Source organism: Gorilla gorilla, chromosome 16, assembly GCF_029281585.2.
Source record: "Gorilla gorilla gorilla isolate KB3781 chromosome 16, NHGRI_mGorGor1-v2.1_pri, whole genome shotgun sequence".
NCBI lineage: Eukaryota > Metazoa > Chordata > Mammalia > Primates > Hominidae > Gorilla > Gorilla gorilla.
This window is the reverse complement of record NC_073240.2, coordinates 79634901-79657861: the sequence shown is the minus strand read 5'-3', so window position 1 is coordinate 79657861 and position 22961 is coordinate 79634901. Positions and strand designations below refer to the sequence as shown.

Here is a 22961-nt window from a genome sequence, read left to right as displayed (position 1 = left end):
CGTATGGGAACCCCTTTGGTCTTCATCATTCTTGGGTGTTTTCCACTGATGACTGGAGGTGTCCCCAGTGGCAGCTGGGCCTGAGCTGTCAGCCAAGACAGGAGACAAACAAGCCTGTGACTCAGGCAGGGCATGGCACAGCTGGCGGAAGGAGGCATGCCTGTTCTTTGTGGCTGGGCGGGGGGTTATCCGGACACAGGGAGTCTCCAGCTTCCGGCTTTCCCACCTCGGTGCCCCCAGCCCACACCTGCAGCTTGGCCATGGTTCTTGGGGCCTCCCAAGGCTGCCCCTGCTGGCAAAGGCATCCTGACGCACCCGCCCCAGGGTGAGCCAAGGGCAGAGACACCCAGAAAAGCCAGGCTGGAAGGTCGGAGAGCCCCTCCTCACCCCCCCCAACACCAATAAGCCCTGCCCCACCCTCCAAGCCCTTGGGGTGAGACCCATCACTAGTGACTATAACTGAATTTCAAAGCAGAATATTATACAAATTAGTAGTTTATTTCTTCCTTTAGTATTACAGTTCCAAAACGTAACTTGAAGGTCAGCACAGGAGCTGCTGTGATATAAAAGGAGAGAGTCACCTGGCGCCCCCTGCAGTCCTCCAGTTGCCCAGCAGCGGTGGGACGCTCAGTGGCACACACTGGGTCTCTGTATGGCCTCCCACCTGCAAGGACTTCCCCGGGCAGGCCCAGCTGCCCAGAAGCCCCGGAACACACAGGAAGACAACACTATGGGATGGCAGGTGGGGATCTGTGCAATACAAACATGTAGCTAGAAAACCCAACTGAGGATCTGTCTAGAATACTTCCGATATCAATATACCGTAGTTGAAACCAGAACCGTCTCCAGCCGTCAGCAGTCTTGGCGGCTACTGTACAGCTGTCAGCATGACTACAGGCAGCGCCCGAGGCTACCTGGGGTAAGAAGTGGGCCCGCACATCACATCGGTGAGTCAGTGAGAGTCAGGGCCAGAGGGAAGAGCAACTCGGAGGCTGAGGCTGGCACAGATACACACAAGGGAGTCACACACATAACATAAGAACTTGTTATATAAAATAGATATGTGGAATCTAGAAACACCTTGAGAAAATAGCCTATAAAAATATAAACTGTAGTGAAAGTGTACAAAAGTATTAACACAGGTTCAACCCATAAAAAACCCCATCCATTTAAAAGCTGGCAATTCGCAGCAGATGTGGGGAGGGAGCTCCCCTTGGCCCTCGTGCGCGCGTTTGGACAGGCCTTTGGGTTTTCCAGCTGGCAGGGTCCCCCTTGCAGGGGCCACGGGCTGGGTGTTGGGGTGAAGGTTCAGAGGAGGAACAGCAGCTTGGGGCAGCCCCTGTCAGAAGGGCCCCCTGCCATGGCAGCCAGTGGAGGCCAGGGACCTTCAGGGCACTGGAGGGGACAGAGCAGCTCTTTCCTCAGTGACCCGAGGGAGGGGAAGTGTTAGCACGAAAGAGTGGGGCCCACAGTCCTGGAAAGAGGAGTTGGCTCCCTCCTGTTCCCAAACTGGAACCAGGTGGAGCTGCCCTCTCTTGCCTTCTGGACACGCATCACTTGATTCCAGGCAGGAGAACCTCTGAAAAAGTGTCCCCAGTCCCTTTCCTCCAGGAACTCTCCTGCTCTCACACACACACTGCCCGGCAGCTGCTGACAACTGCCTGGAAACACTAACATACCACCGTGGGTTGCAGCCACGACGGGCCCCTGGTCAGGTGCATCTCTCAGGGCAAACTGGACAACATGAGCCTGTCCCTAAAGGCAGCTCTTAGCCCCAGGACATGGCAGTGTGTGCTGGCATGTTCCAGGGGCCATTGGCTCGGAAAGTAAAACCTGAGGGCAGCTGGTGCTGGCCCACGGGCCCAGCCCCATTCCTGCTGCACCTCCTCAGCAGCCACCCCCCCAGGCTGACAGCTGTCGTTTCACGATGGGCTGAGGGGTGGCGGGAGGGGGGGGGGGTTCCAACACTTGATTCGAGCGGACTGCAACGCCCAGCTCACAGGACAACTGAAGGAGTCAGACCTCAAATTGCTGTTCTCAAAGACAATGACAAAACCCATTTTTGATGCCTGAAAAGAGGCAAAGGCTTCTGGCTAAATATAGAGGCCAGCTCCGTCTACCCAGTGAAACATTAACCAACTCCACTAAAGACACGAAGCCGGAGCTCACTCTAGCATGTGCTGAAACACCAACTTTGCCGTGGCATTGCTAGAAAGTTGACAGCAAAAAATAATAGGAAAAAAGTACTTCTTAAAACTGCATTGCTTCAATTCTTAGTCTCAGTGTGTTCACAACAAAGGATAATTTCCAGTTTTTTTCGGGTAATATGAAACATTCCACTGAGACCATTTCTCTTGTATTTTCATAACACTGTGCCAGAAAACATCCTCTCACATTTACGCATCAGGGATGCTCCAGAGGGATTAAGCAAAAACAAGCTCCTTGCTCAAAGCCTCTCCCCAGCCTTCAGAAAGGCAGTCCTCTGAGTTCCCAGAAACTGCTGTGTCAGAGGCAACAGTGACCCTGCATCCTGGCAGAGAACAAGGATGCTTCCAGGCAGTGGTGGGGTGGGCACACATCTGGGAGAGCTCGCCCAAGCCTGCCCCAAGCAAAAAAGTTTCCCAGCCCCAGGCACTGGCAGCCGGCCTCCTGCACAACCCAGGCAGGTGGAGGAGACACCAGGAGCACTGGCCATCCCCAAGGAGGCCATGGTTTTCAGCTGTCCAAGAGCATTCACGCTGCGGCTGCACCACTGCCCTGCAAAGCACCCCCGAAAACATTCCTCCATCCTCTTAACCAAGGCCAGCCCAGGCGTGGGCCTGCTTTGCAATATGACAGTCCGCTGTTTACTTGGAATCCCATCCCATCGTACTTGGTGAATGATTTCCACGAGTCAAGAAGGGCATTCCACAGAATCTCATGGAGCCATGTCAGGCATGGGGCAAGCTGGGGACAGAGCAGCCCAGTGATCTGCAAACACAGGCTGGCCATGAGAAGTGGGGGTGGGTGTCTGGGCAGCCAGGCCCTCCCCATGCAGGCTGGGAGCCACTGTTGGAAGAGTTGTGTGTGGAAGAGCAAAGGCTATTCTAGAAATGGGGCATAGCTGGCAGCTTAAAGCCACTAGTGGGAGGTTCACGGGCTTTCTACAGTGGCCATTTCTGAACAAGGGATGTGCCTGCTTTTCTAAGGCAGCCCCTTTTCATACCGACCTTATGCCTGAGGCAGCAACCCTCTGGCCTACAGGTGCCTGAAGCACAGTTGGCATCCTTTATAGCACTGCCATTCAAAACCACACACCACTGCCCACTATGTACAGGAGAGAGAACATGGGGAGATGCCCAGCAAAGCAAGGTTTCAGAGGGTCAGAGCACCGACAGGCTGACGGAGGCTGGAAACAGGCTCTTGCAAATAGCCACTGGTAAGCCTGAGGATCCACCAACCAGGCAGAAAGCGTGACTGAGATACGTGTAACCAAAAGCATGGCACGGAAATGGCTGTAAACAGATTAGACCTCCCACCCCTGCCCCCCGCACAGTGGGAAATGAGGAAGGGCAGCCTGGCTTGGGACATCTGCCCAGCAGATCCCCAGAGGCCACACACGTTACATTCTGGCTTTTAAGTGCACTTTCACCCTTTGGGCACACTTTGGTTGTGAAGGAAGGAAGAGCAGCATCCCGGAGCCCACTCAGGTATCCTCCTCCTCGTCACTGACCAGCTCACCCTTGTCAGGGCTGGTGTCCCGCTCACGCAGGAAGTCCTCACGGATGGCCTCCAGCTCGGTCAGCTCCAGCCGGACTTTCTCCAAGTGGTAGGCACGTCGGTTCCGGATCTGGCGTACAGGGAAAGGGTTCAGGTCCCCAAAGGAGATACTGATCAGCTTCCTGGCAGGACGCAGGGGAGAGACAAGAGAATCAGCGGCGCTCCAGAGAGTGCTCACACACAGCCCTCACAGGCACAGCAGGTGGCCTGGGGCAGGGTGGGAAGAGCGCTGGCCAGGCTTGGGGCCTGATGTAGGGGATGAGGCCCACCTTCTGTAGAGAGGTGACAAAGCACAATGGCCCAGCCAGGGGCAGGCTCAGAATGATGGCCTGGACTCCAGCTCTGCCACATGCTTGCTGTGTGACTGAAGTCACTGCCTTTTGTGGCCTCTGATTCCTCATCTGCACACTGGGGTAACAGTAGTGCCACCTCCTAGGGTGTGGGATTACTCGTGTTCCCACACATAAGCGCTGAGAAGAGCTCCTGGCACTTGCATGGTGATGGTGGGTATGTCTGCATCCTCGGGCAGGCACGAGGCCTGGCACCGGGCACGAGTCCAGGACGTCTGTGTCCCAGGATTCATTGACTGGGAATGAACACAGGCCCAGGCAGTCCTGGCGATGACTGTCAGACCCAGTCGGCAATGTGACAAGTGTCCAGATGCAGTCTGCAGAGAAATGTGCAGTTTGTGGGTTTCACATCCCCAGGTCAAGGCTCCAATTTTCAATAAAAATGTTAAGGTTATGATCCACTTGCTCCTAACCACTGGTCAGTGGCTTAATAAAAACAAAACCAAAAGCTGTCCTGAGGCCTGGCTATGGATTTGTAGCACTAATGGGTCAGTCACACTGGTCTCTGGGGATCACAAAATAGGCCAGTTCTTCCAACACTGGGGCCACCATCTTCCCCTCTCTGGATTCTGCCAGGCCCCAGATGCTTTGTATCCACCAACATGGGCTCATGCGCTTCCCTGTCAACCAAAGGCCCAACAGATCACCAGCCCCAGGAAAAGCTGTGATGAAACAGAAATGCCCCGAAGGACTTCCTGCCTGTCCCCATCAGAGCAGGCCATTTGCTCCTGCTGCTGTCGGCTGCGTGGGCTCCTTTTAACACAAGGCACACATGAGGGTGCAACCTTTTATGTTTCAAAACACCCACTACTACCTGGACATGCTTAACTCTCGTCCAGAGGCTTAAGGTCAGAAAGGCCAGCTTTATTTAAATTCCGAATTCACCAGTGTGTGTTCTGGAACATGGGAGCACCAGAGAACAGAGAACGCCCAAGCACAGGGGTCCTCGCGTGTGGATTTCTCGGGTTCCGCCTCCTGCCTGGCTCTGCAGACCGGGCTGCCAGCCCCAGCAGGCGGGAGGAGGCTCCGTGTGAACAGGGCACAGGGTCCCCACCACCAGTCCTTTCTCCCCAACAGCTGTCAGCCCACAGCCCCCACAAACCCCAAACCTACGGCGCCCCACCCTCCTGTGCTGCAGAACACGAGCCCGAAGTATAATTCTTCATTTGCTCCTCAGTCAGGAGCTGACAGAGACCCCTCGGCCCAGGCTGGCACCCGGGAAGCCAGACCCCACCTCTGCCTCAGGCCTGGAAGTTTCCTCTGGGAGATGAGAAGGTGCCCCATGGTCAGCTAAATTTGGGAGACGATGCTCAGCGCCTTAAAAGGCTCCTAGAAGTCCTGCTGCAGAACGTGGTTCAATCCTGTGTAACTCCCGTCTCCTGAATGCAGCTGACCACACAGCTCCCTCCCCGTGTTTCTGAAGGCCAATCGCTGTGCTGCAGGACTGGCCTCCTTGCAACCACTAGTCTGGGGAGCTCATTAAAACACTGAGGCTCCAGCCCAGAGGCGGGTTATGGGCCCCTGCAGTCTTGATAACAGCGGGGAGCCTGCCGCCGCCTTGGCACTCCTTAAAGCACCTGTTGGTGTGGCGACCCCGCTTTCTAAAGCAAGCTGCAGGGGAGACCGTACCGCGAGCCGCTCAGAAGGAGGCGCTGCAGGACCATGCAAGGCCCAGCAGTGTGGGAGGGGCCAGGTTGGCCTGCGGTGCCAGGGAAGGGGCGGGCACTCGCCAGAGCCACGCCCACTCGCCTCGGCTCCTCCTGGCAGCGCCTGGGACCCAGTACAGAACTGAGGGCAGCGGCGCTCCCAACACAGCCCTAGCTGTCGGCATGGGCGAGCTCACTCCCTGTCACTCTCGGCAATCCTGACCCAACACGAGATGAACAGAAACCCTCCAGGCTCACCCCAGGACTCAGAATCAAACTTTCCCCCGCAAATATGATTCCCATATCCCTCCTCATTTGGCAGAAATCAGGGCACTGTTGTTGGTGCTATTAGTAAGCCTGAAACTACTACAAACACACTCCCCAGTAAAAGACTCTAAAAATAGCGACGACGTCCAGGAAGCCTGGCATGGCCTCAGCCAGCACCTCAGCTCCCATTGTCCAAATCGGCTCTCAGGGTCAGAGCAGCCAACAGCTGCAGTCCAGGGGATATACGGATGAGGGTGGCCCAGAACAGGCAATGACCGTGTGGCCAGGGAGGGTTCCTGAATACTTGGCTGCCCAGGCCAGAAACACAGGGCTCTTCCAAGTCAAGGATCACTTGAGCCCGGGAGTTTGAGACAAACCTGGGCAACATAGTGAGACCTGGTCTCTACACAAAAATTTAAAAAAATAGCTGGGCTTGGTGGTGGCATGTGCCTGTAGTCCTAGCTACTCAACAGGCTGACGTTGGAGCATCACTTTGAGCCCAGGAGGTTGAGGCTGCAGTGAGTGGTGATCTCATCCACGGTACCCCAGCCTGGTGACAGAACGACATCCTACCTCCAAAAAAATTTTTTTTAAACTGAGTAGACAGGTGTCCTGGTGGCATGACAGGTCCTGGGTCCCCTTCCAGATCTGTGACCTTGGACAGGTGGCTTTTCCTCTGGACTTCAGTGTCCCCATCTGAGTGAGAAAAGGCAGTGGGGACGCAGATCTTCAAGTTGAAGCAGTGTAGAAGCCGCATCTGAAAAGCCATACTTGGGGCTCCAAGTCCAGCACACAGTCCTAGCAGGGCCCAGTGGGGTGGCCACGGTGGCACAGGTATCAGGTCCCAACCTCCTTCCCTCTTTGCCCACTCTCAGACCAAGGAATTCATCTTCTCAGAGCTGCTGTCCAACCTGTACTCACATGGGGACCAGAACACGCTGATGGAGGAGTTGGCAGAGAAGGCACAGTGGGGAGACGAGATGCTGCGCAAGTGCCACGTGCTGACGGAGGCACCCAGCAACATCGGTGACATCAACACGACCACTGTCAGCACCCCCACGGGGGCCCGTGGATGACTCCTGGCTGCAGGTGCAGAGCATCCCGGCTGGACGCAGGTACCAGGGCCAGCCCCCACGGTCCCAAAGTCCCCCAGCCTCCATGGCTGAGCCTGGGGGCTCTTGAAACAGGCTCCGTGCCCAAGCTGGCAGATGTGGGTAATCATGCCTGTAATCCTAGCACTTTGGGAGGCTGAGGCAGGCAGATCACTTGAGGTCAGGAGTTGGAGACCAGCCTGGCCAACATGGCAAAACCTGTCTCTACAAAAAAAAAAAAAAAAAAATGAATTGGGCGTGGTGGCGGGTGCCTGTAATCCCAGCTACTCGGGAGGCTGAGGCACGAGAATCGCTTGAATCCGGGAGATGGAGGCTGCAGTCAGCCGAGATCGCACTGCTGCATTTCAGTCAGCTTGAGCAACAGGGTGAGACTCCGTCTCAAAAAAAAAAAAAAGGTAAGAATGGTTCAACTTTTACTTCATCCTATTAATAGGTTAAAGAAGAGTAAAATGGACAGATTTGGAAAACCATTTTTTATTTAAAAAGAGAAAATTAGGAACAGATGAAAACTGTCTTAAGAGTATTTGAAAAACAAAACAGCAAATTTAACATCAGACAAAATATCTAAATTGAGAAATAAAGTTAAAAGGTGGATGGTGTGCCCTTTTAATGTCATACGGGAGCATTGTTTCATAGATACTTGTTTTACTATTAAAGATTGATTATTTAGAGCAGTGGTCCTCACACATTAGAGGGCATCATCATCACCTGCAGGGCTTGTGAAACCGGCTGCTGGGCCTCACACCAGAGTTTCTAACTCAGTAGGATTGAGGTGGGGCCTGAGCATTGCATGTCTATGTTCCCAGGTGATGCTGATACTTCCAATTTGAGACCATGCTTTGAAAAGCACTAGTGCAGGGACATATACTACAGAATATGTTATGAATATACTGGAGAATATGTATATGTGTTAGCTTACAGATTTCTGTCCAGTAGAAAAGATAACTCCCAAAGATGACGTTTTTATTTCCCGATATGATTTTCTTTTTAAGTCAGAATCTTGCTCTGTCACCCAGGCTGGAGTGCAGTGGCATGATCTCGGCTCACTGCAGCCTCCACCTCCCGGGTTCAAGTGATTCTCCTGCCTCAGCCTCCCAAGTAGCTGGGACTACAAGCACCCAGCACCGCACCTCGCTAATTTTTGTATTTTTAGTAAAGACAGGGTTTCACCATGTTGGCCAGGCTGGTCTTGAACTCCTGACCTCAGGTGATCCACCCACCTTGGCCTCCCAAAGTGCTGGGATTACAGGCGTGAGCCACCATGCCCAGCCTCCCTATAGGATATTAACAAGTTTTGTCTCTATCTCAGAATGCATTTCGGAATGCCCTTCCTGGAGCACTACAGACAGTGTCTCTCAAAACGCTCCTTTAACTAGCTTCACCGTGTTGCTGTCTCCCTTGTAAATTAAAGAAAATATCTTATACATATTCCTTCATTATCTGTATGAAAGTCAAGCTTTTCACATTGTGAAAATTATACTTCAGGCTGGGTGCAGTGGCCCATGCCTGTAAGCCCAGCACTTCGGGAGGCTGAAGTGATGGGATCACTTGAGGCCAGGCGTTTGACACCAGCCTGGCCAACATGTCGAAACCCATGTGTACTCAAAAAAAAAAAAATCAAAATTAGTTGGGTGTGGTTGCACACACCTGTAGTTCCAGCTACTTAAGAGGTGGAGGCACAAGAATTGCTTGAACCCAGGAGGCAGAGGTTACCGTGGGATGACATCGTGCCACTGCACTCCAGCCAGAGCCAGAGCGAGGCTCTCTCTCAAAGGAAAGAAAAAAAAAAAGAAAGAAAAAAGAAAATTATACTTTGATACAGTATGCTAATATAAAGGATATGATATGGTTTGGCTCTGTGTCCCCATCCAGATCTCATCTTGAATTGCAATAATCCCCACGTGTCAAGGGTGTGGGCCCAGGTGGAGATAATTGAATCGTGGGGGCAGTTTCTCCCGTGCTGTTCTCGTGATAGTGAGTGAGTTCTCACGAGATCTGTTGGTTTTATTACAGGCTTTCCCCTTTGCTCGGCTCTCCTTCTCTCTCCTGCTGCCCTGGGAAGAGGTGTCTTCTGCCATAATTGTAAGTTTCCTGAGGCCTCCCCAGCCATGCAGAACTGTGAGTCAATTTAAAACTCTTTTCTTTATAAATTACCCAGTCTTGGGTATTTCTTCATAGCAGAGTGAGAATGGACTAATACAGTGTACTAATAACAGCCCAGACAGTAGTATACAGGTACTAGTATACTTTGATGCTAGAGGTATTCCCATTAAGGTCAGGAGCAGTATGTGCTATCATTACCATGATCTAACATTGTTCCAGAGGGTTTTAGGTCAGCAATTCTCAACTGGAGGTGATTTTGCCTCCCTGGGGATATTTGACAATATCTGAAATCATCTTGGCTGTCACACTGAGGAGTGCTACTGGCATGTAGCAGGCGGACGCTGGGGATGCTGCTAAACATCCTGCGAGGTGCAAACAGCTCCACAACAAAGAATTATCCAGCCCAAAATGTGAATAGTGCTGCTGTTGAGAAAACCTAGTCTAGACAAATAAAACATGGGAAATCCATTGACATAAATGTGGGTAAATAATAAACTAGTATTTGCCAATGACAGTCTAGTTAGGAAGTCCAAAAGAAGCACCTGAAGAACAGTTAGATTTTGCAGGGGCTGCATGGTGGCTTATGCCTGTAACCTCAGTACATTGTGAGGTCGCACTGGGAGGATCTCTTGAGGCCAGGAGTTCAAGACCAGCCTGGGAAACAGAGTGAGACTGCATCTCTATCAAAAATTAAAAAATTAACCAGATGTGGTGGTGTGCTCTGAGAGTCCCAGCTGCTAAGGTGGGAGTATCGCTTGAGCCAGGGAGCTGGAGGCTACAGTGAGCTGTGATCATGCCACTGTACTCAAAAAAAAATTTTTTGAGACAGTGTTTTTCTCTGTTGTATATGGGGTCTTGCTGTGTTGCCCAGGCTGGTCTCAAACTCCTAACCTCAAGCAGTCTTCCTCCCTCGGCCTCTGAAAATGTTGAGATTACAGGTGTGAGCCACTCCCCCAGCCTTAAAAAATAAAAATAAAAAAATAAATTACAAGGTGTTATGTGGCCAGTTGAAAGATGTTGGAAAACAGTTGTGCATGTGACCCAGCTGTAACCAGTTATAAAAGTATCAGGATCATTAAGAAATGTACTGCGTCTGGCTTTCCCAAGTTTGGGTTCCTGCTGAAGGAATGAGGTGGACATTTTCTGCCTCCCCTCCTCACCTCCCTGCAAGAACCAGGATTGTGCATTTTGACGGGCAGCAAGACACTGACAGACAGTTTTGTCCTGATGGCTAACGCCTCTGAGATGGACCACCAGAGCCATCCTGTGGCCTTCACTGTCACTGTCCTGCCTGTCAATGACCAACCCCCGGTCCTCACCACAAACACAGGCCTGCAGGTGAGAGTATTCCTGGGACCACCCCCCATTTCTGCTTCGAGAAAGAGGCCTGCGTCCCCTACTTCATGGCACAGAGCTCCGCCTCTCTGAGCCTCAGTTTCCTCCTCTGCAAAATGGGGACGCTGCCGCATGCCTCATGGGGTTGTTGGAAGGGGAGATGTGAGATTGTGCTGAAATAGAACACAGGTGGGAGATTTTGTTACTGGACACTTGCAAGTGCGGTAGGCAGACTTCTGAGTGGCCACAGGTGGCTCTGCTCTTCCTTCTCCTGTGGCTCAGAACCAGAACACCTGACAGAGTCACTTACAAACCCTTAAGGGCAGGCGTCAGGGCGGGAGCCATTAAGCTTCCCACCTTCACCCCAGCAAGTGAAGGCCACGGCTTGGCTCCCCAAACTCCTGCCCCTTGTGCCACAGCAGAGCAGGGCCCCCATTTTGCAGAGGTGGAAGTTGAGGCCCAGACGTGGGATGGAACTTCTCCATGGTTGCAAAAGTAGTTCTGGTGGAACAGAAAGGGCATGGCTTTACAAAGCCCACATGGCAGGGCTTTGAACCCCAGCTTCTGGGGTGCGTCCTCCCTGGTCAGCAGGAGCCACTGAAGGTTCCACAGGAGGGCTGACTTGGGCTGTCTCTGACCTGGGGCACCGAGGGAACTTTGGTGGTCTAGGACGTGCCCATAGAGGGTGGCCTCATGGTGCGGAGGCCACAGAATAGTGGGACACAGCACCCTAGAACCACAGGCCAGGACGGCTGTGTGGCAGCATGGCCACCAGGTGGTGCCATCCACCCGTGTTTGCTCCGGGAGCCCAGTGCTGGGTTCCTGCCCCCCACATTATGGCCCCTCCTGCCAGGGCTGGGCCTGAGGGCTCCCTGGGGCCGGGGGAGGAAGCCCAGGAATGCCAGAAGGCTCTGCTTTCCGGGCATGTGAGTCCCACTGCAGCTCTGCCCGCAAGTAATTGACCCAGCAAGACTGGTACCAGGACCTCAGGAACAGGCACCAGCTCTGCTTGCAAGTGGGAGGCCTGAAAAGGGGTCCCCTTTGCCCAACATGAGGAGGGCCCCTAACTGCTCTGGAAGCACCTGGGCCCATCCCACGCTGATCTGTGCTGCAGAACAGTGCCAACCATCAGCCCCCCACTCTCTGCGCCACGCACCCCTCCCTCAGCTGGAAGGAGGGCCCATTTCTAAAATCACCATTCCCACCTGTGCCCAGCCCTGGCCAGGCACACACGGAGGCTCTGAAAGGAGACCCCTGCCTCACCAGTGAGACAGATTAGGGAGCACTGTTGGTCAGCATTGGGGGTTTCTGGGAGTGAGAACTTGGTGAGGGTAAGAGCTGGGCCTTCCTGGGTAGGGGACATAAGCTGGCCTTGAGGGACATGCAGGACTAGGGCAGATGGAGAGCAGGGACGCTGGGCCTGGAGGGTGACCTTCCCTGGGGCCTTCCCTGGGGTGACAGGGAAGGTGAATGCGGGAGGCCCTTTGTGCAGGGGAGCCAGAGTGGCGCCAGCCTCGATGCCACCCGAGGGCCTGAGCCGCAGCAGGACTGGAGCCCTGGTGGCAGCCCAGGGCCGGGGAGGAAGGGGTGGGTGAGTGTGGCAAGGCAGAACCTTCACAGGCCTGTGTCCCCAGATGTGGGAGGGGGCCACTGCGCCCATCCCTGCGGAGGCTCTGAGGAACACGGACGGCGACTCTGGGTCTGAGGATCTGGTCTACACCATCGAGCAGCCCAGCAACGGGCGGGTAGTGCTGCGGGGGGCGCCGGGCACCAAGGTGCGCAGCTTCACGCAGGCGCAGCTGGACGGCGGGCTCGTGCTGTTCTCACACAGAGGTGGGTGCTGAGGGCCGGGCCTCGGGTTCCTGCCGCCCACGGGGGTGCCCTGAGATGGGGAGCCGGCTCGGGCCAGCCGGACCCCATGCCCCTGTCCCCAGGAACCCTGGATGGAGGCATCCACTTTGGCTTCTCTGATGACAAGCACACTTCCTCCGGACACTTCTTCTGAGTGATGGCCCAGAAGCAAGTGCTCCTCTTGCTGGAGGGCAGCTGGACACTGACTGTCTGCCCAGGTGGGTGTGCTGATCATGGGCGTTCCTGGGTGCCGGGAGCTGGGGCGGAGCTGAGGGTGGCATGCCAGGGTCATGCTGCCTCTCTGCAAACACAGGCCTGGGCCTGGATCTCAAAGGGTGATGGCCCCTTGTGCCTCTGGCAGGGTCCATCCAGCCACTCAGCAGCCAGAGCCTCAGAGCCAGCTCCAGCGCAGGCACCGACCCCCAGCTCCTGCTTTACAGTGTGGTCTCGGGCCCCCAGCTGGGCCGGCTGTTCTCACCCAGCAGGACAGCACAGGGGAGGCCCTGGTGAACTTCACTCAGGCAGAGATAAGGGCCCCACTCTGCAGCCACCACTCAGACGCCCCCAGCCTCAGGTGGCCGCTGTGCCATGGACATCATGTGGACATGGGTGCCAGCTCCAGCATTGCTGGCAGCAGACACCCCCAGGCTGGCCATAGTCCAGGCCCTGGTGTCCTGCCCTCCAGGAGCTGCCACACTGGCAGGGCAAGTTCATGTTCCCAGAAGGAGGGAGAAAGATGCAGGAAGTCAGGGATATAGGGCCTTAGAGCAGGGCTGTGGTCTTGGGGTGTGGCTTCCAGAAGGAAGCTACAGCCAGACCCGAGGGTCTGGAGAGGGGGCACCATGTGGGGGCACTAGTGGCACCCCAGTAGCTGGCGAGGAGTAGTGCTTGGTGGGGGTTGGAGTTGGAAGTGAAGCAGCTGCTGGGCCTGTGGGCAGAGGTGTGAGCCTGGGGCTCAGGTCTGGTGCCAGCCAGAGGCAGAGTGGATCCTAGGGGCAGATGAGCTGATGAGAGGCAGCTGAGTCGGTCAAGAGGGTGAAGCCGCTGTTCATCCATCCTGGTGTCTTCAGAGACCACCAGGAAGAACTAGAGCTCTCAGCCATGGGTAGCAGCAGACTCTGTGATAACTGTGCCATGGTGGCCAGCCCAGTCATCGCTTAAATGAACACCTCTCCCTGAAGGCACAACAGGAGTTGTTCCATAGCAGGGCAGAGCGGGGCAGACTCTTCCATGGGCCGTCCTGGGCAGGTGGTGCACCTGATGCTCCCACCAGGAGGCTGCGTGGGCATCTGGACCCAGCACATGACAGTGAGTTCTGGGTAGGGCGCGTTCTTGCGGGTGCAGAGCTGACTCTGTCACTCAGGAGCCATGGCATGTGATACTGCCCCAAGTACCTCCAGAGGGGTCCCCCCGCCAGCCCTTGAAAATGGCAGAGCCCACCCCAGCCCCCTTTCCTAGCTCTCTTGCTGGGCAGGGACCTCGTGAACCTGGCACTCTCCCTCCTGAGAGGCGCAGATGCTATTCAGCAAGTGCAAAGCCAAAGTCCCCGCCCAGCAAGTGGCTCAGATGGGGAGGCTTTGGACAGCTGGAAGGAGGTGGCTTTGACAGGTGGAATAAAGTTTCTTGGGCTTCTCACATCAACACCCCCCAGTCCCGGGTTCTGTATTTCCCTGGCTCCCCACTCCTGCTATGGCCCCCTCCCCACAATGAGATATTTGTCAGGCTGGTGTCTACAGCTGCTGTGTACCCTCAGTTGCTGGGAGCCTTTGTCAAGAATGCCCAAGAATGGGGAGGGCACAGGACCAGGCCATCAGCAACCCTCTTGCACTCTATAGTCCCACGTTACTCAGAGCTTCCCCGTGCCCCAGAAATATGAAGGACTAGATTGAATGGGCACCAGGGGGCCAGGCTGGCAGTGCCACCCAGGAAAGCGGGGAAGAGGCTATGTGGGCTACCTGGCCCACTCAGGGAGGAGGGCAGGACTGGGTATTGCCTTGACAGCAGCCCTGTCCCACAACACTGAACTGGGCAGGGAAGGGGTCAGGTGTCCCCCTGACATGGGGCTGGATTCCAGAGCATTGGACCTGGCCACCAGAACTGGCCGTCTCCATCCAAGGCACTGGGACCATGGATGCCGGAGCCACATGTGGCTGAGAGCTGGCGGAGCCTGCCCCCCAGGGAGCGCTGAGTCCCGGAGGTGGTCATTTCTGGGGAGGGGGCTGTGGGGCTCATCCCACCTGCCCCCTTCTTTCCAGCACTTGCATGGCGCTTCCCTCTATTTTCACTCTTGGCGGCCGCCCCACATGTTGCATTCCTCCTCCTTTCTTCTTCTCGCTGTCCTCCATCCTCCATTCCATCCAACCCCTCTCCCAGCCCCTGGGGAGCCTACCTCAGGTCAGAGAGTCTGAACCCCGAGATGTTCTGGGTGTGTGGATTTCCTAAGCTACCCTGATGTCCCCACTTCCAAGTCCTGACTCCTTTGAGCCATCCCAGGGGGTGTCTGGCCACTGGCCCACAGGAGCAGAGGCCAGGCTGTGACTGTGTGAGCATCAAGGTGTGTGATGTGTGTGTGGGCTTGCACACGAGTGTGAGTGGAAGAATGGCACCAGGCCTGGGCTAGGACAGAAGCAGCTGGGGAAGGAGCCTGGGGGGCATGGGCAATCTGATTTTTCCCCCGCCCCCGCCCCCGCCCCCGCCCCCGCCCCCGCCCCCGCCCCCGCCCCCGCCCCCGCCCCCGCCCCCGCCCCCGCCCCCGCCCCCGCCCCCACCCCACCCCACCCCACCCCACCCCACCCCACCCCACCCCACCCCACCCCACCCTACCCTACCCTACCCTACCCTACCCTACCCTACCCGGTCTAAACCAATGTGGTAGGGGTGGCTGCAGGGGCAGGGACGGGAGTGTCTGAAGCCTGTTTCACTCCCAAAGATTTCTAAGGAAAAGTGTTCTGCATCCTCTGGCTTGGCCTTGTTGGCCAATGGCCCTCTTTCAGGGACATTCACTCTGATTCCCAGTGTGCCGTATCCACTGGCCACGTTCTCTAAGGAAGAACAATAGCATCTGTTTTTGTCTCCAAATGACTGTAGGGTAGGGCTGTGGGTCCAGCGCCCATAAACCAAAATGAGGCAGGGATTGGGGCTTGCCCTATGATGCGCTGATGACCCACGGAGATGGGTAGTGGCAAGCAGCATAGCACTGGGCAAGAGCACTGGACTGGGAGTCCCGAGATGCTGCTTCACCCTGGGGCTTTAAGCAAGTCCCTTTCCCTCCCAGAGCCTCAGCATCCTTTCTATCAAATGATGACTCTCTGCCTTTCTCCCAGGGTGGCCGTGGGGATCAAGGGAGACAGTGGCCATAGGGATGCTGTGTTAACTGCAGATGTGGCTGTAGGAGCACCTTGCTAACTGCCAATGTGAGTTCAGACTCTTCAGAGTATTTGGCATCCAGGTCTGTGGTGAGGTGTGACATATGGGATGTAAGGTTTGATGCCTGCTCCGACTCCAGTCTTGCTAACACATGCGAAACATTTGGCAAATCATGACCCTCCCTTGGGGAAAAGAGCAGTCTAGGAGAGCTTCAAGGCAGCCTGGCTTCGACGCAGTCCGGGGCATGACTGAGATAGAATTATGTGGCGAGGAACTGGAGGGTGTCTGGGTACAGAGCTGCAGTGTGGGCAGAGGTGTAGTGTGGCCGCATCCAGGACGGCCACTGGCCAAAGCAGGGAACAGAGACGGAATGAGGAAGAGCTCTGTGGGGAGGGTGGGGCATAGGGTGGAGAACCTTCAAAGTCCGAAGAGTTTGACTTTTGGGGCTCAATGCTGCAGGCCGTAGGGAGCCATGGAAGGCTCTTAGGTGGAGAAATGACGCTGGACATTAGCGAGCAAGCCCTGTCTCCATGAGCAACACGGGTGGTCCTCTGAGCACGCCAGGCACGAGTGTGCATGGAGCTGCTGCAAATGCTTCGGTGTGTGGGTGAGCTTCCGTGTTGTGACTCTGCCCATGTGTGTGCTTCAGTGTGCTGAGTGGCTGCACACCCCAGATCTGTGCTGCACGTGCCAGCCAGTGAGGGTGCGTGCTGGGCACCGGGAGGTGGCGGGGAAGGAGGCGTATGTGTGTTGTGGACATGTGTGTTAGCGTGTGCATGCCGGCTGTGGGGCCTCACAGCATGTGTGTGCACACCCCGGCATGTGCATGTGTCTGTGTTCCCCAACCCCAGGCCTGCCCCACCCATGCGTGTGACCTGCCATGTTGATCTGATGCTTTCAGAATCACTATCAGTGGCCCCTGAGGAGCATCAGCCATGGTAGGTACATGCCTCACCGCCTGCTGCATGAATGGTGTTCCTGCCCCGCTGCACCAGCTCCACACGGGGGCGCACCTGGGACCTCAGATCCAGGCTCCCTGCCCCTCCCTTCTGGAGCTGCAGATTTGCTTTTTCCTCTTTCTGTCCTCATGCTGCTGGCTCTCTCACCTCCCTTCCCTGCAAGCCATGGGACTCAGCGCCACTGCCCAAGGCCTCCATGGCTGAGCCTGGGGGCTCTTGGAACAGGCTCCATGCCCAAGCTGGCAGACATGGGTGCTCTCTGGAGCTGTCAGAGAGGGCAGAGAGCTTGTGGTTTATGGTGTAGGGGCTGCGAGCTTGGAGGGCGTTGTGTGTGGGGCTGGACTCTGAGGCGGCCAGAGGTCTAGGAATGCTGTACCTGTCATGCAGTCTGAGTCATGCTGCCAGGTCAGGGTATCCAGCTCCCAGCCTGGGAGTGCTGAGAGCCAAATCCACTGCAGAGCAGGGGTGATAGTCAGGGTCCCACCTCCTCTATCTGTTGGCAATCCAGTGGTGATCTAGGATAAAACCCTGAGAGTCCCATACACACGGTCATCCCACAACACACCTCACAGGCCAGGCAGGGACACAGAGCCCCCTTCCCTCCCTCTGAGGTACCATCATAGCTGCTAGCATGTGACCGAAGGCAGGGTCCCTAGCCCCCACTGAAGCACTATCGCCGGCCAGCAGGCTCACGCACCTTGGCCTGTTGCTCCTAGGGGTCGCCTGTGCTATTCAGCCAAGGGGACCACAGTGCCTGCTGGCCCAGCTGAGCTCCGCCTAGTGAGCCCACCCACCTCCCCTGCCACGGACTCTCCCTCTTCTGCTTTTCCCAGCAGGAAGGACCCAGCCTCAGCTATGAAACCTGCAGCCCCCCCCACCCCGCAACCAACTGAGGCTCCCCTCTTAGACTTATAAGTCTATGGCCGGTGGCATCCGGCTACCTGCCCTCCCTGCCTTCCCCAGGGTCCCTTCAGAGGACCCTGGACATTCTCACCACCCAGAGGGGCCTCTGGCACTCACTCCAGCCATCCAGCCCTTATAGCTTCACCATTTTGGTTCAAGTAGTGTTCCTTCTCTATCAGGCCTGGTGGCTGTTGGGTGGGGCTCCCCAGGCAAGAGGTGGCCCTGGGCCAGTGGGTTGGAAGAGAGGGTGAGCAGAGAAGAGAGAAGCCCAAGGCGGCTGAGCATTGGTCTGAACTCTGGGTGCACTGCCTGGGTGCTGTGGGAGAGGCCAGCATGTGTGGGCTGGGGAGGGCTGCCACAGCCCCCAGGCACTACCTGTGAAGCTCCGGCTCCTCCCTCCATCTTCCTCCCCTTTCCCTTCCAGCCCCTGTTTTCCAGGAACCTTTGCTACACCCGCACCTGCACCCTCCCCACCCTGGCCCTCCCACAGCTGCTGCAGCGTGCCCGCCCGTACTCTGTGCTTGCCTCACCAGCTCTCTGCTTGCTTTTCTCTCTCCTATTTTCTCTCTGCTTCTCTCCAACTGCCAGCTGATTGGGTCAGGCAAGTCCATCCCGTCCCGAGAGCCCCAGCCCCACTTCGACCTCTAAACAGATCCTCCTCTTCTCGGAGGCCTCCCTTTCCAAGCCTGCCTGGGCGGGTGTCCTGTGACTTGACAGTGGCTCCCCAGACCCAAAGCCAGCACCCTTCATCTGTGACTTAGTCTGTCGTAGTGGTGAGCTGACACATCCGGGTGTGACCCTTGCTGAAAACTTGTGCCCCCTCTGTGGTATGCCCCTGCCCTGTTCTATAAATATCTATAAATACTCATACATATATATACACCTACACATGGCTGACCGCCTCGCCTCTAGCACTGGGAATCAGTCACCATACTGTCCTTGTGGAATCTTGTGGCCCAGCAAAAGGAAGCTCTCCCCTGACATTGCCCCTCCAAAGTGTGCCACCTCCAGTGAGCCTCCCTGTCATGCCCGGCCTGTGGACAGCCAGCCCCCGCCATCCCTCCCACCCCCCACCAAGCATGGGGGTGCTGTGCAGGCAGCTGTGTGGCCTGACAGTCTCTACCAGTCCTCCTGTCCCTTGGCTGAGAATCAAACCCATTTCTGGATGATGGGGAATGTGTCCTCTGCTGGCTGTGTTCTCTGTGGAGCTCAGGGGAGGGAAAAGGCCAAGCCATTTCTAGGGTGCTGTTGGGAGTGGTGAAAAGGCCACACCTTTTCCAAGGGACACTTTTCCTGGAAAGCCCCTGGAGCTTAGCTGGCTCTTATCTTGTGAAGCTGGCTCTGGCCACTAGGGGGCAGGGCCATGAACTCAGACTGGAGGAGCCTGCGGGGCAGCTGACACTCTAGAGGGCCAGACAGAACAGGCCACCCGGTGCAGACAGGAGAGGGAGGCAAGGGGATGGAACGGAAGATGCCTGGGGTGGATGGAAGTCAGTGCCCTTCAGTGCCTGTATCTGTCTTCCCGGCCACTGCTAGATCAGGCTTCTGAGCCTGTTGGCTGTCAGGGCCGGACTGTGCCCCATAGGCGCCATGGCAGTCCCCATGCAATCCACCAGGTGTCACCAGGCAGCATACAGGTAACAGGCCTGGAAGGTCCCCAACAGCCCAGCTGGACATGCTCACTCTGGGGCTCTTCATTCAGTGGCACAAACTCCAGGACCCAGTAAGGGAAATGGGAACCCACCAGGTTGAGCAGTATGGCTAAATCCATTTATTCCAAAATGGAAAGCAAAATAAACAGGAGTCGCATCACCAAGGCAGCCAGGACCCCATCCCCTCCTCCTTCCTCTGTCCTATGCTATCAATAAATAAGTTTCCCAGCCGTAAATAATGATTAGAACCTCCTCCTCATATGCCAGCTCCAACCTCCGCTAGGTACTATACAGGGGGTGGCCCTACCACCCGGAATATAGGAATATACAAAATGTTACACAGATACTATATGTACACTGGGGAAGGGGGGCCACCACAGCAGCCCGAGCCCTCGCCTGCTCTACGGTTAGCCCCACTGTCCCGCCTCAGCTGCCTCTCTGAATAAGATGGGAGCCCCCTGAGGGAAAAGTTGCTTTGGTGAGAGTAGGGAGGCCATCAGGCCTCCTCCAAACAAACCAGCTCTACCAGCTTCTGGCTCTTAAATAATCATCATCATCATCCAGAAATTTAAGGACTCAGCCCTGGTCAAGGTGGCAAAGGGTCTGTTTTTCTCCCCCCATTAGACAGGGGTCTTGTCTTGCTACCCTAATGGTAAAGGGGTGACTGGGAAGGGGTGGTGAGAACATGGTAGGGATGGAGACTCCAGCCCCACTTCTCCGGGCTTATGCTGACAGAGACCTGCTTTTATTTTTATCCCATGAGTTTTTTTAAAAAAATCCAGTAACTTTATTCATAACTTTTTCAAAAACGTTTCATAAAACATTTTTCTACTTTTTTTCCACAACTTTTGCCACAACTTTTTCACAGCATTTTTTATCCCATAACTTTTTCATCCCACAACTTTTAATTCCCGTAACTTTTTTGTTTGTGTTCTTTTAATAAACACACTTGCATAGTTACATTACAATTTTGTAAAAATAAAAACCGATTATCTCATGCCAAGCGTGCCCAGCATTTGCGCAGTCTCAATACCTTTAATACTATAGTTTTCAAGACACGCAAAATTTTAAGGCAAAAACAGCACTTTGCAACAATTTAATAATTTATTACATTACAGTAGCATCACAGTAGCAGCCAATAATGCCACTTTAGGCAACAGTGTTTCCGTATTTCCATTATACATTCTGTTTACAGGAATTCATCAACTGGTAAAAGTCATTCTAAGAAAACTTGGCAAATAAAGCCTTGCATTGGAATTGGCATTTCTCTACTTTTCCTTCCCCCAGTTTCTTTCTTTTAAACTACAGTATTCATATTTTAAAATGTTTTAACTTATTTTAAAACTTAAGATAGCAGTTATGTTTTTGAATAGTTATATTCTTTTAAAATGACTCTTTAAGATAAAGTTTTAGAGAAACTATATTATGGATAGCACTGATTTACATTTTCACATTTTCTAAATATCAGCTTTGGTTTTAGAACTGACTTTTTTTCATTTCTGGAAAGCCTATCAGGTTTAATCAAATACTTTAAAAATGATTATATATTGCAATCTTTAAATAGGTTTTTAATTCTTCCTACAGAAATTCAAACTTATTCAGTTGAACCCACACTTTAAAATTCTATGTTTCTGATTAAACTCTACCCCTCTAATGTTGCCTTCTAAGCAAATTGAAAGCTGCCTTATACTGAATGAGGAAGAGAACAAATACTTGGCTGAATGAGGTATTGCAAAGGACCGCATGCACTTTGAAGAAAGACTTAAGTTATTGTCATATGATTTGCATTCTATTTAATTTTTCTTAAGTATATGACAGAATACCTACACAAAGAGTGGTATTTCAGTTAATATAGTACATTCGTTTTCCAGACTGACATTCAGCTTAAATATGCCAGTGTGTGATTTAACCCACAGGTACCTGATGAACACATTCTTGTCAGATTGGTTACAGGTGCTAAAGGCTATCTGAAGGTCATTCCTAGTCATATTTATCAGGGTAAAAGTGAAGATATAAAAATACCTTCAAAATAATTTATCAATGTATTAGGTAAGCCCAGCTTCAGAATTATAAAGAAAAACTGTTAGACCAAATAAGGTGGCTAATTAACAGTGATATGATTTCTAGCCCGAGGGTCTAAATTGGATTTAAACTGTCTTTAAACTGAACTCAAAGAATGCAAAAGCGGCAAGTTCAGAAAATAAAAGGCAAGAACAGGTCTTTAAGTCCATTTTAAACCCTCGGGCTAGAAATCATGCTACTGTTAATTAGCCACATTAGTTGGTCTAACATATTTTCTTTATAATTCTGAAACTGAGTTCATCTAATGCATTGATAAATTCATTCAATTTGGAAGAGTCAGTTGAAGTCACAAGGACTTAATATTTGCACTCTTTCAGTGAATGCAGGCACATCTGCTATCTGTAAAATCGTATTTTTGCTCTCCTATTAATGTCATATGTATAAAAGTATCATGAGGATGTCAAGTGGTAAAAATGGAGATGGTCTAGTAACTAGAAATGCCCACCCCAGGGAGCGCACACACATCTCTCCCTGCATCCTAATAATGTGACGTATTTTGGAACACAGACATTAGAACTTCATGAAATTTTAGCTGTTGATTCTTTCCCAAGCATCTTAAAGTTATGACTTAGGCAATGTATGACTGAAATAACTCATTCATCATGTATAGGCACATTAACATAAATATGGCACAAAATATGCCTCTAACTGAAACCGAGAGGTATAAAAACATCTTTCACTCTTTGTGAAGAACTTTGTGAGGAAGCATAACTCTGTGATTGTATACACACTTTTCCTCATAATACTTGGACATTCACAAACATTAGATTGCACTGCGGCTTGTAAACATTTTAAGTTGCATAAACTTCACCTTGACTTTCATATGTAGTATAATACTGTCTACTAAAACTCCTTTTTGTTTCAACTAAGTACTCTCTCATATATTGGTTTATAATAATGGTTGTTATTATTTTTAAAGTGTTTTCCATTCAAAGAAAAGAAGTAAATTCCTATGTCAGAGAAACCAATGTGGCTGAAGAATAGGTATTAGCCAGAGAGGTCTAGATGGTAAAATCAATCTTCTAGCCTCAAAGAAGCTCCATGAACAGAGAGGAAGGCCAAGTGTCACACAGCTTTCCTTCACTCGAATTCATTCTTGACTAGAGCCCATATGCCTCTTCCAGGGACATTTAAACTCTTAAAGGGTTTCTTATGATCTTTACTAAATACATTAAGAAGAATGCCAACCGGTGCCCTTTTGTGTACTGGGACATATACTCATGTGATTAAAACAGGTAACATGAACTCTGACTTTAAAACGTATTGTAGATATAAATGCTCTAAGCTAGAAAAGGTTTTCCACATCCACAGTCAATGACGGGAGCCTTTCATTCCTCAGAAATAATCCCTTTTTAGGTCATCGAGAAAGGGTACAACTGCTGCAGCTCATGATGCAATATCTTCATGAGCCCAGAGCACACACAAATCCTAAGGGAGCCACCATAGTACAGCGCTCATTCTTGGCACCAGAACAAATGAAACACTCTATCCTGCACACACCTGCCAGAGCAGGCCACTTTCCTCTTCTGTGAGATTTAAAAAGCTCCCCAAAATGTTATTACTCTCATCCCCAATA

The 22961-nt window shown here is 53.1% G+C and overlaps 1 protein-coding gene across 1 annotated transcript; it reads left to right on the top strand.

Moving 5' to 3' along the window:
- The first annotated feature begins 10449 nt into the window (after positions 1–10449).
- Positions 10450–12577, top strand: LOC134757271 (chondroitin sulfate proteoglycan 4-like). Its single transcript, XM_063698741.1, has 3 exons — positions 10450–10575; positions 12207–12405; positions 12507–12577. Exons 1-3 carry the CDS (start codon positions 10465–10467, stop codon positions 12575–12577), a joined length of 381 nt encoding a protein of 126 aa, XP_063554811.1. The 5' UTR covers positions 10450–10464.
- The last annotated feature ends 10384 nt before the right edge of the window (positions 12578–22961 follow it).